At 41.1% G+C, this 16178-nt stretch overlaps 1 protein-coding gene across 1 annotated transcript in view; it reads left to right on the top strand.

Moving 5' to 3' along the window:
• LOC148028413 (RING/U-box superfamily protein) overlaps window positions 1–10599 on the top strand; it is a 64786-nt gene extending 54187 nt beyond the window's left edge. The window contains exons 5-9 of the mRNA XM_087690218.1: window positions 5567–5669; window positions 7791–7895; window positions 8163–8286; window positions 9856–10041; window positions 10132–10599. Coding sequence (XP_087546344.1) covers window positions 5567–5669; window positions 7791–7895; window positions 8163–8286; window positions 9856–10041; window positions 10132–10298 — 685 coding nt within the window. The 3' untranslated portion in view covers window positions 10299–10599. The remainder of the gene's footprint in view (window positions 1–5566; window positions 5670–7790; window positions 7896–8162; window positions 8287–9855; window positions 10042–10131) is intronic.
• Window positions 10600–16178: the final 5579 nt, after the last annotated feature.

The raw sequence follows: 16178 nt of genomic DNA, 5'->3' as shown, positions 1-16178 counted from the left end.
TATTTCTTTTGTTGCTGCAAATGGTGAAGTAAAAAAGCTTTCAAATGTGTTGTATGTTCCCGAAATCAGGAGAAATCTGTTATCAGTTGTTGCCATAACTAATCTTGGTCATGAAGTGAGGTTCAAGAAGACATGTGCAGAAATTCTTGATAGTGCTGGCACAATTATTGGCAAAGGAGAAAGAAGGAACAACCTGTATGAGCTAAGTGCTCTTACAGCCACCGCTTGAGTGGGCACAAGTAAGCTTTGGCATGAAAGGTTTGGACACATCGGATTTGCAGTGTTGAAGGAGATGCAAAAGCAAGGTATGGTTGCTCACCTACCTATAATAACTGAATTGAAGGAACCGTGTGAAGCTTGTACGATGGGCAAGCAACAGAGAAAGACATTTCCACAAGAAAGCAAGAACAGAGCACATGCTCCTCTAGAGTTGGTGCATGTTGACTTGTGTGGTAAGATGCCTACACAGGCCTTGGGGGGATCTTCTTATTTTATGTTGATTGTCGACGACTACAGTAGGAAGATGTGGGTGTACTTCCTTTGTGATAAGGCTCAAGCTTTTGGTAAGTTTAAAGAATGGCTAAAACTTGTTGAGAATGAAACATGGAAAAGTGTGAAGAAATTTAGAACAAATGGTGGTGGTGAGTTCAACTCAAAGGAGTTTGAAGACTTTTGCAAGAGCAAAGGGATCAAGCGTCAATTGACGACGCCTCACACACCTCAGCAGAACGGTGTTGTGGAACGCAGGAATCACACCATTGTGGAGATGGCAAGATGCATGCTAAAGGGCAAGGGCTGAAGCTGTTAATACTGCAGTCTACATTCTAAATCGGAGCTATACAAAGGCTCTCAAGGGAAAAACACCTCATGAGGCTTACATTGGTAAGAAACCATCTGTCTCACATTTCATAATTTTTGGATGTGAATGTTATGCACATGTTCCAGATGAGAAGAGAAACAAGTTAAAACCAAAAAGCAGAAAATGTATCTTCTTGGGTTATAGTGATGAGCAGAAGGCTTACAAATTATATGACCAAGAGGCAAAGAAGATCATCGCGAGCCGTGATGTGGTGTTCAAGGAGAAGCCGCATACAATGGAGGAGGAGAATGCAAGTTCTTCCACTTTATCATCAAGCGAAGTAGTAGTCCACTATGAACCGTCTCGAGAGCTGTCCCTATCCTTAAGGAGGAGGAAGCATCATCTTCAGATGATGAGGAAAAAGTTCACCAACTTGACATCACCCCACCGGAAAAGCCATCGCTGCGCTGGGTGAAGCAGCTCTATGACCACAATAATCCTATACTTGCATCTGTTGAGGAGAAGGCAGACGGACCAAGGAGGTCTCAGAGAATAGAGGAGCAAAGGAGGGCTTCTGCTCACATAGTCAATATGACCTTGATGGTTGAGATTATGAGAGAAGTAAAGGAGCCAACTGACTTAGAAGAAGCACTTGCAGATTCATCATGGAAGGCTGCTATGCAAGCGGAGTATGACAGCATAATGAAGAATGACACTTGGGAGCTAGTGGATTGACCAGGAAAGCGGAAGGTTATTGGCACTAAGTGGATCTGGAAGGTAAAGTACAAGGCTGATGGTACCTTAGAAAAGTACAAAGCTAGACTGGTTGCCCAAGGATTTTCACAAGTTGAAGGGTTTGATTTTCAAGAGTCATTTGCCCCAACTGCCAGAATGACCACTATTCGCACAGTACTTGCAGTGGTTGCCCACAAGAAGTGGCCAGTGTACCAAATGGATGTTAAGTCAGCGTTCTTAAATGGTGACCTTAAGGAGGTGTACGTGGCTCAGCCATCAGGGTTTGAGGCTCCCCATTTTGAGAATAAAGTGTGTAAGTTGAAGAAGGCATTGTATGGGCTGAAACAAGTCCCCAGAGCATGGTAGCAGCGGATAGATAAGTTCTTTTTAAACCTAAACTTCAAAAGATGTGCCTCAGATGCTAACTTGTATGTTTACAGAGATGGTAAAAAGTCTGTAGTGATTGTCCTATATGTGGACGGCCTTTTTATTACAGGTGACTATGAAGATATGATCAACGAAACTCGAAAGGTTTTGAGTTTTGAGTTTGAAATGACAGACTTGGGCTTGCTGCACTATTGTTTGGGGATTGAAGTCTGGCAAGAGCCAAGAAAGATCTTCATCTCTCAGAAGAAGTATGCATGGGAGATCTTGAAGGCATTTGGCATGATCGAGTGCAAGGAGATAGTTACACCTATGGAGGTGAATGCAAAGTTATCTGTCGAGGATACATCAGCACTAGTAGACATTGGGAGGTATAGGAGGTTGATCGGCAGTCTGATCTACTTGTGTAACACCAGACCAGATATCAGTTTTGCTGTTGGTGTTTTGAGCAGGTTCTCAAACAAACCTCATGAGAGTCATTGGAAGGCTGGGATGCGGATGCTCAGATACTTGAAGGAAACTCTTGACTATGGTATCACATACAGTTACGGAACTTCTCTTATGGGGAACTTGACTCAGATTGGGCAGGAGACAATGATTCCAGGAAGTCAGTTTTTGGTTATTGTTTCTCTTTGGGTTCAGGAATTTCCTCTTGGCTTAGTAAGAAGCAGCCAACAGTGGCATTGTCTTCTACTGAAGTAGAGTACAAGGCAGCTTGTTTTGCTGAATGTGAAGCAATATGGTTGAGAAGGATTCTATGGCATATGGGAGTGCAGGATGAAGAACCAACTGTGCTGAGATGTGACAATCAGAGTTGCATCGCCATTGCCAAAAATCTAGTGTTTCATGCACGCACCAAACATATAGAGATCCAGTATCACTATGTGTGTGATTTGATGGAGGATGGGATAGTGGAACTGGTCTACTGTCCAACAGAGGAGAATGGAGCAGATATCTTCACCAAAGCACTTACGAAGGATTTGCTTCAAGTTCATCTTTAGAGACTCGGCATTGGGCCGAGGAGATAGTTCACCTATGGGTGGACATTGAGGGGGGGTGTTAGATATGATCAATGCCCCACCCTCATAAGGTGCTACCAATGATCCATGGTGCTCAAAGTTGTAAGGCCCCCATTATGAGGAGAAGCAAAATGTGAGCCCGGACATTGGTTGAGTCCTGACTTATATATCAGATGAGGTCTATGTGACCGGATGGCAAAAAGGTGACCGTTGTGGGTTTAATCTTTGGGTTAGACGGAGTGGTTAAGTTGGTAGCAACTCGAGGCGCATTGCATCGAGTTGCGGGGTAAGGGAGTTAAAAGGGGGCCCTATTTTGGGGTTCGGGGGCCGTGGAAGCGACCCTTGGCTGGGGGGTCCCAGGGGGGCCAGCGGCCTCCCTTGGCGAGGGTCCGGGGCAGCACCCCCGGCCCGATGGTAAAGAAAATATTCCCCGGAATATTCCCTGGCCGACTAGTGGAGGCTTATATGGTAGGTCGGTCAGGCCGACCTAACAGCCTTCGCGGGCTATAAAAGCTAAACCCCTTCACAGCCATCTATCATTCATCTTTCACCCAGTCAGAGTTGTTCCAGCTAGCCTTAAGCTCTTCACCTATCTTCTGTCTAGATCGCCATCTAAGCTTCACACAGTGGAAGCGCACGGGTGGATAGAGCCATCTTTGTATCAGTTGTTTGGAGCTAAAGAATTTACTAATTCTCCTCTTATCTGTTGTGTACTCTCTATCTCTTTCTCAGATTTTGTTCGCTCTGCCGTGTAATTTTTTTATAGCCTTTAGGTGGGAGGTTGTTGGGAATAAAGGGCCATCGTGCCTTTTATATGTGCATGGGTGTGAACACATCCTTAGCACATTTGTACTTTCATATATATCTATCGAGAACCCAAAGAGGTACACTAGTCTATTGTACCGAACATAAGAGGTGTCGTGCTCACTCTCCTTTCTACTACTCTCTACTCTGTGTGTGTGTTATCTGTCGCGTTCACTCTCAGCTCCGTCAGGCTAAGGCTCCAATAAATTGGCCCATTCGTAATTAAATTGACTAGACGATTTGCAACGTGGAGTGGTCCCTTACCTTTGTTGACCCTTAGATTGGCATTAATTAATTAATTAATGCTAGGCCCTAGTATCACCACTGACACTTATTGGCTAAACAACTGTCCTAGGGTCAAAAGTGACACCAAATAACCCCCAAAGCCTAGCTGGCATAGCTTATCACAACTTTTATCTTTGACACTCTCAGTGCACCCTCGGGGTCCTTGGCCTATTACCATTAAGTAACTGCCATGTGCATCACATATACTAAACAACCTTGCACATTTGATTAATAACTTAATCAAAAGTTATCGGCAAGATTAAAGCATCTCTAGATATCATGTCCCCGTGATACTTGTCCTAGTCCCATCCCATCCTTGTACTGTCCCAATGGTGTCCCCATGTTAGAACCCCGTCTCATGGTGGTAGGGGATGGCAATTCTTGTTCCCATCACTGCTCCCGTTCTTGTTCCCATCCCCCAAACCCATCCCATGTTACTATGCAGAAAAGTCTCACACTAAGTTGAATGTGTGTACTTAGGTCTTGAGTGCATGGAAAATGCTTTTCTACCAAACCATCATGACCTTCTACTCTCCCATTTTGGAGTTTGCCTATGGAGTCTCATACCATCTTTGTTGTGGAGTATTGTGGGCGTGGCTTAGGGAGGTGAGCGAGAGGTGGCTGCATAAGAACATGATAGACACCTATGCGTGCAGCATAAGTATGCCAAGTCGCTAGTGAGGTAACTTGGGTTTTTTTTTTTGGGGGGGGGGGGGGGTTTGGGGTCCTGGAAGAGCATCCAAACCTCCTTATAGTCTTGTCTCAACTGTTTGTAGGGTTGCAGTTAGCTGTATTGTGAAGTCCTGCAAGGTGATGAAAGGGTCTAGATGAAAGATAATGCAATAAAGCTGGCGGGAATATATAAAAGATGTTTGTTGGGTAAAGTGTCAACATGGATGGCAGGGTAATGACTCCACAGTGTGTAGATTTAGTATGGCGGTGACATGGAGGGCATGATTCTTATTGATTGTTATCTGCTGAGCTTCTGGTGAGAAAAGTTATCTATGGTTCTCTAGCATTGACTCTTTTAGGGAAATCTCATGATGAGAAAAATGTCACACCATTAGTAGGTTGTTTTTCCAGCTCAGTATTCTCTGTGTCCCTTCTCCACATCTTGTATCTGGCTTTGTCTTGTGTTTCTTCTGCTGCTACAGTCTTTTTTGACTAAGACAGGGATGGAGAGTGTTTCACATTGTCTCTATTTGTATTCTATACTACAGTGCATTTCTCAATTTTTAGTGTATGCGTGGCATGAATTTAGAAAGGATATGTTCAATATGGTCTTCTGTTGTGTAATTATATACTATAAGATTGAATTGTACTAGTGCACTCAAATAAGACAGAATGTTAGTTGAGAACAGTACTTGATTTACTTGGCTCTCAAAGAAGCAATGTGACTATTTGGAGTTCTTTGATTTGTATAGAGTTGTGCCATATAGAGTTCCTGAAATTGATTGGGGCTTGCTTTGCTCTAATGCCTGGAACCTTATATAGTTCTCTTTCTTTTGATTACATGGCTTTCTATGTCAAACTGATATAGGCTACGAGCAAGGATAGTTGAAATGGAGAGTCACATTCAAACAGAAGCGGCGCGAAAGCGTTACCGTTATTTGAGTCATCTTCCCTTGACAACCAACTTTTGGGTAGGTTAAACTAATAAATATTTATACAGCTTTTAAAAAGCTTGTCCTAGAGATACGGCATTTTACCAAACTGCAGCTAGCTTTCTGGAAAGTTATGTCTAATAAAGTTTGTGCTCAGTTTTATAGACGGAAACCAGATGTAAAATCAAAAGTATATTATTTGGTCCTTAAGTGCTGCTGTGCCAAACTGTAATTCATTTTCTGAAAGTTCAGGTTTAATGCACATAAGTTCGTGCACAGTATCAAAAATCAAAGCCTTCCCTAAGATCGAGAAGGCTGAAAGAAAGAAACAGACCTAATAATCAAAGAAAAAGGCATAAAATCTCTTGTAAACACACAATGAACTGCCTGAATACTTATGTTGATATGCAGAGCACCTAGCATTCTAATATCTGTCATACCTGGCATCTACCTTCATTCTGTAGTTGAGAGGAATCTTTCATATGATTGGACTCACTTTGTCTATGTAAAGTCCTAATCTGTTAGGGGTGTGTTTATGTGCTTTGAGCCTTAATTTGCATACACAGGTTATCATTTCATAATATTGTATTCTGTTAAGTCTTAGATGCAAACATGGTTGAGTAAGGTATCAGGAGTTAGGAAGCTAACACTCAGTCTGAATTTGTGTCTTGGTCTGAAGCTGAAGTTGTTGCTCTTCAACATAATTTACTCTGGTGCAAGCTAAAGCTCCTTACTTGACCCTCATTATTAGTTCAAGTTGCTGCAAGTGGGAAAGATCATGGCCACAAACAATTTTGTTTGGTCTACCTTGGCAATTGACAGCTGGCCTCAATATGTCTCTTGCAACTTGCATGTAGTCTTGTTGTTTGGCATTCTCTAGACATAGGGGTTTCTTTCTAATCTGAAATGGACCAAAAGTTAATTAGAGAATCTGCCAATATAATAGATAACTTATTGCTTGTGCCAAGAGGTGTTGAGAAATTTGAGAGGTGGAAAAAAGAAGGGGGGGGGTGTGTGCACGCGCGCGTGTGTGTGTGTGTGCGTGTGCGGTGTTACCCCATACTCATTTGGGCTGTCCAATGCCAGCAGAATTTTTACACATCAGAATCAAGGTAGAAATCCAAATGCTGAACGATTGCATATAAGTACCAAAAGGCATCTTGTTTATGTATTGTTTATAAAGGATTGAGTGATAATATATTCCAATCTCTTGTCCTTGTTTTGTTTTACCTACTGCAGCTAGTTCTGGATCCTGAGTGGGAGCATTTCAAGTTTCTGGTCTTGTATACCAATGCCCTTTCAACTTGCATTAGGACATGACCATTTGGCCTCCAACTGGAATTGAAAGTTCCAGAGAGGTTTCTTGTTTCAGAAAATTTTGGACTCTTGTTTAGTGTTTTTGAGAGCGTGCACTGATTTGCATGTCCTATGGCCTTTCCCTTCTATATGTCATTTTAATCCCCATGTTTGGAGATCCCACTTTGCCCAAGTATAGGATGCCACTTTTTTTAGCGAAAAACGTATTCAGTCAACATGTCATGAATTTTATTCAGTTTCTTCAAGGTTTTTCTTTGATTCATCCCTTGATCTTCTTTGCTCCTTGATTGAAGTTATTGTTGAAGTTTACAAGAATATGTTATGGCTATTCTCTGAATAGACAAGAAGTATCGTTAATGAATACAAAAATCTAAGTCCTTGAATTATTTTTGATCAATATGGTTCATGAATGTTGTTGGGGCATTTGTGCACTTAAAAGGAGAACAGTAAACGCTCAATGCCAAAAGCTAGTCCAAGCAGCAGTCTTTGAAACATTTGAAGTTCATATTCTAAAAGTTTTGTGAAACACTTCCATTCAGTTGTCTAGATGAAGATTCTACGAGGTTGCATACTCCTTGGTGTTTAGTCATAAGGGGAATCATTTCTTTGGTATAACAGGCACACCTGATTTTGGAAACTTTGCTATCATGGAAAAGAAAGAGAACAAGAGCCTGAATACAAAATAAATGTATTAATGAAATGGCATGGGATACATTGCATCTCTGGCTCTGCTGTCAGGAGGCATTTGGCCAAAAAAAGAAAAAGAAAAAGGAGAAACGAAAAACAGAGGGCAATTTGAAAATCTATTTGAACTGTATATTTAGTGGTTGTGCTTCTCTGCAGTTCTGTGAGCTTGATCTTCGAGGAGTTTTGCCAAGTTCTGCATTTACACCTTTCATGGAAGAAATACGATTTCGTGAGGCTCGTCGACGAAGGCGTCTGAAGCAGGTTGGGCAGATTAATTTGTCTGGGCTTGTGGTTAAGTTGTCTTAGAGGATTTCTTTGTGCACTATTGTCGTAAAAGGCGCCTTAAGAAGGTTTGACTCCATGCTTGGAGATTAAATTGTTCATGGCTAATTTGGTTGTGAAGGATTTTTAAGTGCAATAATCTTAACCCCCTTCTTGATAAACTATGTAATTTTGCACGTGCATTATCGTGTGCATAATAATTGCAAGAATGGCGTGCTTCTATAGAATAACACATGTCTTGGACAGGAACACACTGAACGCCTGAGGGAGGAAAGAATGAATTTATCTCAAAGCAAATTTTTTTCACCATCTGGAAGAGTTCCGTTAGAGGAATCAGAGGAAGAACCATTGGCTGGCCCAGCTTTTGATGGTATTGCCTTTTTCTTGTGTGAAGCCATCTGGTAAAGTTGAAGTTGTCACAGTATATGCCAAAGTCCCATAAAAGTTTGTAGTTTGAGTGCTGTGTTGAAGTCAATCTTGTCTGCACATGGGCCATCATCTGTTTGCCAAACATTACATACATTGTATGGCTCTACAGACTTGCCACATCATGAGTTCTCAAAATTGCAAAGATGGTTACAAAAGTCCGCTCAAGACACTTGAAATTAAACCATACATTGATATGTACTCAATTGCCTAGAATTCACACCCTTCTCTGAGAGCTACTCTTTGCAGGGACACCGCAGTCAAAGATCCCTGATATGTCCATCTACCTCATATCTTTTCGGGGATATAAAATTTCCCTCTTGTCTGGGCAGCGAAAAGAGGCACATTCTCTGGCAAGTAGTTGAATTACAAAGATTGTTGTCTGTTGCAAATTGTTGGCACCTGTGTGCACATGTGCAATATATTGATTCTAGTTGGCCAATAGACAGCCCCAAACAACAGGATGATAACTAGAAGCCTAGATCAAGCCCACATGGCAATGTGTAGGATATGCTTTTGGGAGCACGACATATGTCAGGCTGATTGTCATTGAATTTATTTACAGAGATACTATGATTTAATCTAAACTGAAAGATGTGCCTTTCCTACTTTTTCTTTGTTATGTTCTTATCCTGGGTTTTGCTCCGAGTGTTATTTTCAGGTCGAAATTGGGGAATGATGCAATTGTCCCAAATTTGGACAGATGGGTATAGGGGTATACTAAACAGATTAAATTAAGAGCCCAGTGGGGGGCAACTTGCTCTCTAAGTTATGGGTAAGTTATCTAAAAGGGCAAATTGCTCTAGCCAGATTAAGAAGAGCAAACTCGAGGCAAAACTGCAAATTGGTACCTGAATTTCTGATTTGGCCAGACTTTAATCAAATGTTCAAGCTGGCCCACTCTCACCCATGATAGTTCACAAATTCTGAAAGAAGTGTTTAGTGAAGCAATACCTCTGAGGGAGATTCTGACAAAGTGTTCTCTAAGAATTAGTGAAGATGTTTTGTAAAGGTGGTGTTGTTTCGAATGTGATGATGGCTAGGACAAAGCACGTAGTGCCAATTATATCTTGAATGTTGTTCATTTCCTTCATCTGCAGAAGTAAGGTTCTTTGTGCTTGTGGTTTGACATTTCCCACATCTTTGAGATCAGCTAACCCTTAACACTATGTACGTGCCAATTTGCAAGCTTGCCAAAGATTGTGGCTTGCTGCTTTATTGAATGTGGTATTCTCAGATAACCATGTCTGATGTTGGTGTCCAGCCAAAGTAAGCTTTTTGGAAATTAGTCGTTATGGCTTCTGTCTGTATTTGATGCATATTTCATACCATAGAGCTGACAGCTGGAAGTAATGTTTATCAGTGGGACCTAGTATTTTCCTGTGATTTGTCAGCTTTTGATTTTTGTGCTAGCCTTACCTTGACGTGAATAAAGCAGGTGCCACATGCTGTGATTCTGTTAGTCAACATGCAAGGACAGAGCAACATAACCATTTCTGGATTGTATGTACAGGTATTGGCAGTACTGTGCAGTCTACAAGCCCAGTGCTTGATCAGCGCAAGCTTTTCTCACAAGTTACAAAGCTAGGGTTTGCTTCGGCTCATGATGCACCAGAGTTAACTCTGACGAATACAACTCCGTTGCAATCTTCAGCAGTCTCAGTTTCTAGTCAAAGCTTTGGCAGCTCTCCAGATGCTGGTAAAGTGTCTGATATCTTTAGTCTGCCAAAATGTCCTATGTAGCATAAGCAGAACCTCACTACTTTGTGTTGGTTTAAAAACTGGGCAGGAACCAATAGGCTGTCACCTTTATCATTTGCTGACATCATACAAGCACAGTCATCAAAATTAATACAAAATGGTGCCAATGGCATGGCAGCAAGCCAATCTTCCACCAAGAAAAGTAAAAAAGCATCAAAAGTACTGCTTTCAACAGCAGGAGGAAGGCGGTACTGATTGGTGGTTTGGTACATGTGTTTTCCTTGGTTCTCCTCCATGTGGGCCTATCCAGGGTAGGATTGTAACATAATATTGACAAGTCACCTGTTGGATGTTAATAGAAGTAGTTTATATCTACAGACCGGGCGTTTTGTGGTAGAATGCTTCACGCTATTCCCATGTGTTCTGTTTTGCTGCTCTTTTGTACAACCCCCCTTCTGTAAAGCAAAATGAATATTGTTCCCTACCACGTTGTGGTCCTTTTGTAATGTTTTCTATACTTATATCTTGACTAATACATTCTTAAGTAAATTCTAAAGCAGAAGCTCATTGTGATTTGGACACATATTCAGACTCTTGTAATAAGATGGGGCTTAGTACAATAGCAAAATGTGAAGCTGTAGTAAGCCTAACAGCTGCTGAAGCTAGCAGGTTTCTTTTATGAAGGATAGTTTCATCGTAGAATGCTTTGTACATGGTTTGTGCTCTTCATATTAAATTCGTTATTTTACAAGCCTATGTAAGGTCTTTGCATAAATGTAAGACTCTCCTTATCTTGGAGGGTTTTACTACGTCGAAATGGTATGATAGTGATTTTTCCATTTGTTAGATCCAAGGAGAAAACTCCCCGTTGCATGTCTTTGGACTTGTATGGCTAAATGATTGTGATTCACTCAGAATTAGTATGTTGAAGTGAAAAAAGGCCTCCCCTTATCTACCAGATCACAGCTGTAGGCTGATTTACTTCGAACCCTAAGCTTTTTGATTTTGTAGCATGGGAAATCCTTGTAATCAGATCTTGAGGAGGCTGAATAAAAGAAAATTGGCAAAAAAGAGAATAGGAGCCCTCCAATGATATGCAACTTTGGAGTGTTATGTGAAATGTATCAATTTGTGAGGGATGTTTTCTAGATGGTCAATTCATTTTATAAGTATACCTTGGTTAACTTCCAATGATTACATTAGTATCCATAGGAAATGTTCACAAATCTTCCAATATGGATAACCTCATACTTGGACTAATTGGAATGGTTTTGATGTTTGGTAAGCTGGCTAGCCTAAGATATTCAATTTCCAGATCACAAGGCATTAAAATGTTCTTACTTTGCAAAGATCAGCACAAGGAGAAAAGATCAATGTGTCTTTATGTATGGTTTATTCGAGAGTAATTTTTCCTTGATATTGTGCCTTAAATAGAGTCAATAACTTCATCCTTGAGACACTAATAAAAATAAATACAAGGGAAGAAACTTGTAGTTTTGATATCTAGGTCAAACTTTCCATTTGCAAAGTTTTGTAGATTCTTTCATCCTAAGGCATACGAGGTGAATAGTGCATTGCCAAACATGTTCCAAAATGCACAATTAGTACATGAAGATCACTACTTTCTAGCAAGTTTCTAAAGGACAAGCTCCAAATAAACTATTATTCTTAGCTAGTAGTTCGTTTTGGTTTGGTACAAATTCAAGATAAATGCTGAAATGTAGGCTAGTATAGAGATCTAGTTACAAGTTAAGAACACACTAGTATAGTAATCTACCATCAATCTCAAGGCAATAACAATTATTAATGTTACTAATCTCATGGCATACACAACTTGTGCTTGTGCACATTTTTTGTAGTTTTTCTATAGCCTCTTGCATTCTCTAGGGTTGCCAAACCTCATGGATGTATGCGTGTTGAGGCTTGATGGAGAGCCTAGGATGGAGCTATAAAATGGAGAGAAACTCCACTCGAGTGTCGGAGGATGCTAAAGGGACCCTATTTTACACAAACTTCCAAGTGAAGTTGAAATCTTTTTGTAGGATTGAGAAATATGCCATTAATGTTGCAATAGTATAATTGAGTGCAATTGTGACGAGAGCGGGAGTTGCTTGGTGATGCACCTAACAAGTTCTTCATGGGGACCTTGAAAATGACGCAACGAAAGGACATTATTCCTTTTGTGGAAGATGAAATATGTACCATATACACAATTGATGTTGAAATAGTTGTGGACTTTACCAATCATATTTTAGTGATTGTTGGACAACTCCTCTTGTACCAGACAATTATGTGAAAGGTTGTAGGAATTCTTGAAGGGTTATGGAGCTGGAATACTCAATGATGTGGTGCTTTTGCTCAAAAGCCCTTTGTCCCTTGAGGAGATTCAAGAGGTTGTAGGAGCCATGAAACATGGCAAATCCCGTAGTGCTGATGGCTTGCCCCTTGAAGCCTTCCAAGCAATATGGGATGTATGTGTTGGTGATTTGGTAGACTACTTCAAGTGGGATAGGAAACTACAGCTATTCTTGAGTTCTTTAACCATGGGTTAATTAAGCTCGTCCTAAAGGTAGTGAATAGGTACAAACCTAGCCATTGGAGATCATTAACTATGCTTTGCCTTGCTTGTAAGGTCCTAGTGAAAGCCTTAGCATTGAGAGTCAAGCATATCCTCTCCTAGGTGATTCATCCGTTTCAACTTGGGTTTGTTTTCGGGCATAGGATGCATGACTCCATGTCAAAACTCATTGCTCCAATTGATAATGCATTGTCTCCCATCTAACTTTGTCCTAACAAATCTAGACTTAGAAAAAGCCTACGATAGAGCTAGCTAGCCTTTTGCGATGACTGCTCAAGGTGCTAGTAGGCTTTGGTTCAATATTCACTAAAATGGTTGCGTCATTATTCAACAATGCTATAGTATTTGTCTATGTCAATGGGTACCTTTGAGAGCCTTTTGAGTTGATGAGCCTAGTGCAACAAGGGCGTCCCCTTGCCCCCCTCCTTTTCACTTTGATCATAGACCCATCTTAAGGAAATTGACAAGAAAATCGAGGAAGGGGTGAATAGAGGGCTCCCTATTGCCCAATGCATGGTAGTTTGCAGTGCAATTTTTTGCTCATGACAATTCTATTCTTAAGAGTGGAGAAAGCTTCAATGGACGGTTTCTTGGAGATTTATTAGGACTTTGCTAAGTTATATGTATCAGTAGCGAGTATCCAGAGAACAAAATTCATCTACTTGGGATGGGAAGATATCTCGGAATGGGTGCAAGGCTATGGCTTTAGGATTGTTCAAGTTGGCCAAGTAATTCGGTACTTGGGATGTTCAATTTGAGTGGGCACTTCCTCCAAGCAGTGGGAAGATTGACTTATCAAGAAGATGAAAGAGAAGATTTCAAAGGGCAAAGTGTTTCCCTCTCCTTTGAGGGCAGAATGGTAGTGACAAACTCCATACTCACTGCTTCAATTACTTTTATTGGGTCAATTTTTCCATTTAACAAAACTACTTGGGCTAAAACTGAGAAGATGTTCAGGGCTTTTTTTTGGCAGAGGGACTTTGTCAAATTATTGGGAATGTGATAACCATTGACAAACATGATGGAAGACCAGGATTGGAATTAGTTCAAGAGACGTCTCAAAGATTTTGCCGAACCTGGTCATGGCCTGAGAAATGGAGTAGGAGGCCGGATAGCTAATGTTTGGCTTTTGCCTTATGCTTTCAACTCGTCGGCAGCACGAGCTCAAGAAGACCCTAAATTGCCCAAGAAGATATATATGAAAGATTTTAGACAATGGAAGGACTTATGGGACAACGATTCAACATTTTGATTTGGACGAAAAGAAAATGCTTTGGGTTAGGAGACTAGCGCAAAGAGTCAAAACCAATTGGCCAACCTCTTATGAGATTGTATATTCTCAGTCGACCAAAGTCTTGAAGGGAGGAGGAGCAAAGAGAATCTAGGACTGCAAAAAAAAAGAGAGATATTGTAGGCCCTTCACTTGAGGTCTTTATGCAAGTTTGAAATAAACAATTTCCCATGGCAAATGGCACCCATAGAATCTGAATGCAATGTACCAAGGTCTGTCATTGGATGGCATAACCATATGGCCTCCTAGCAAGCCTTAGTGGTTGCGATGCACTCAGCCTTGATATAGACAAGGTCCTACATTTTTGTGCCCTAGACGTCCAAGATATGGTACCTCTAGCATAGGTAAAAATAGACCTAGAGGTGGACTGTCTAATTGTTTGCATGTCCTGCATAGTTGGAGTTAGTGTAGGCTATGATTTATGTATCCTCGCTACCATAGCAAATGCACATATCTATTGTGGCTTTCAGGTATCTCATGATATTCTTTATGGTGTTTTAATGTCACATGCTAAGTGTAGCCATACAGCATGCCACAACTCACTGTAAATGCTATGTTAGGACAAGTGCCTATCATGGTATATATCAAATTGCCCATTGTGGATGCATACAAAACCTTGACCATCTCCTTCCTCTCATCATTTGACTAGGGACAATCGGCCTGACGAGACAGACCTTCACATGAGAAGATAAAGGATAGCCAATAGGCTTACTATCCTACATACTCAATTGCTTTGTGGGCGTACTCCTCCTAGAAAAAATATATAAGTCTCTTAGAGCAATTGCACGTAATGCACATACTAAGTATGTGCAAAGCCTATTCCATGTCCTTCATCTTATAGCTCTTTTTGAGCAATCTTTAAAGCAGCTAGCTCAACACGAGCACTTCCAAACTATAACCATAACATCAATATAAAGCACCAAAATAATAAGGCAACCATCACAAGCCTTCTTGGTGTATAAATACAACACAGATCCATATCACTGTGAGAATACCCTTGCAAATGCATAAAAGTATCAAACTTGTGGTACCAGTCCCTAGGTGCCAACTTTAGTCCACAAATACTTTTCTTCAATTTCCATAGTAGGTGTTCCTTGCCTTTCTCTGCAAAGCCCTTAGGTTGCTGCATATAAATCTCATCATGCATGTTCACATGTAAGAAAGCTATCTTACTATCCATATGATAAAGCTCTAAACCCAATTGAGCAACCAAGTCTAAGAACAAGCATAGGGTAGTTATATCGACTACAAGTTAAAACAATTTATTGGAGCCAACACCATGCTCCTGCTTAAAATCCTTTGTAACCAATCTAGCCTTATATGTTGGCTTAGGGTGACTAGGGGTACTCTTCAACTTGTACATCCCCTTTCATGGTAATGCACATTTTCCATTAGGCAAGGAAACTAAGTCCCATGTATGGTTCCCTTGTAACAAATCAAACTTAGACTGCATAGCCCACTCCTCGGAATAAGAACCGCCTTTTAGCATAGCCTCCTCATAGGTAAGTTTATTGTGTTAACCCTCAAACGAACAAGGTGGAAAAGCTAGAAAATCTAAAGTAGAAGACAAGGCGAAGGCAAAAGTGAAACATAAGACGAATGTGCACCAACAAGAATGTGGAAACACAAGAAGTGCAGAAAAGTCCTAAATCAAGGAAAAAGGCGCATGAGAAAAAGCGCAACTCTACTGTTGTAAAAAAGCGCAAGGCGCACCATGATTTATTTCAAGAGTGCCGGACTCTCACTTGTGCAATTTGTAAATGTAGACGGGCGGTGGAAAGGAATCTAGGAAGATAGGACAATGGAAAAAAGGGCCTAGGCCATGGCCGGCCATGTAAAAAAGGGGATAAGGGAATGACCACCCAAAAGGGATTTAGGGTTTTGTATATAAAGTTGAAAAGTAAATGAGAAGCTCATTCTTGTGTGTGGCCAAAAGTGGCTCTCCTCCTCCTTTTCTTCTTCTTCTTGTTCTTGCTTGCTTGAGCTTGTGCTTGAGAGAGGGAGTATGAGAGTGTGAGGGAGTGAGTGTGTGAGGGTGAGGGACCGGGGAGGAGAAACTCTCCATCTTCTCCCCTCTTCTTCTCTTCTCTTGTCTTGCTCGCGGTAATGGATCTTGGAGCACAGAGCTTGAGGATGGAGCTTGCTTGAAGCTTGCACTTGGATCGTGGAGCTATCGGAGTGCTCGAGAGAGGAGGTAACTCGATCGGGTATGGAGGTAAGCTCACTACACCCGTAGAGATGGATGGCGCGTCGACTATGTGAGAGG

The sequence above is a fragment of the Lygodium microphyllum genome, chromosome 12 (genome assembly GCF_053477565.2).
Source record: "Lygodium microphyllum isolate KBCC chromosome 12, Lygodium_microphyllum_v1.1.10, whole genome shotgun sequence".
Lineage (NCBI taxonomy): Eukaryota > Viridiplantae > Streptophyta > Polypodiopsida > Schizaeales > Lygodiaceae > Lygodium > Lygodium microphyllum.
Note: the sequence above shows the minus strand (reverse complement) of the source record. Positions and strands in the feature narration are given on the sequence as shown.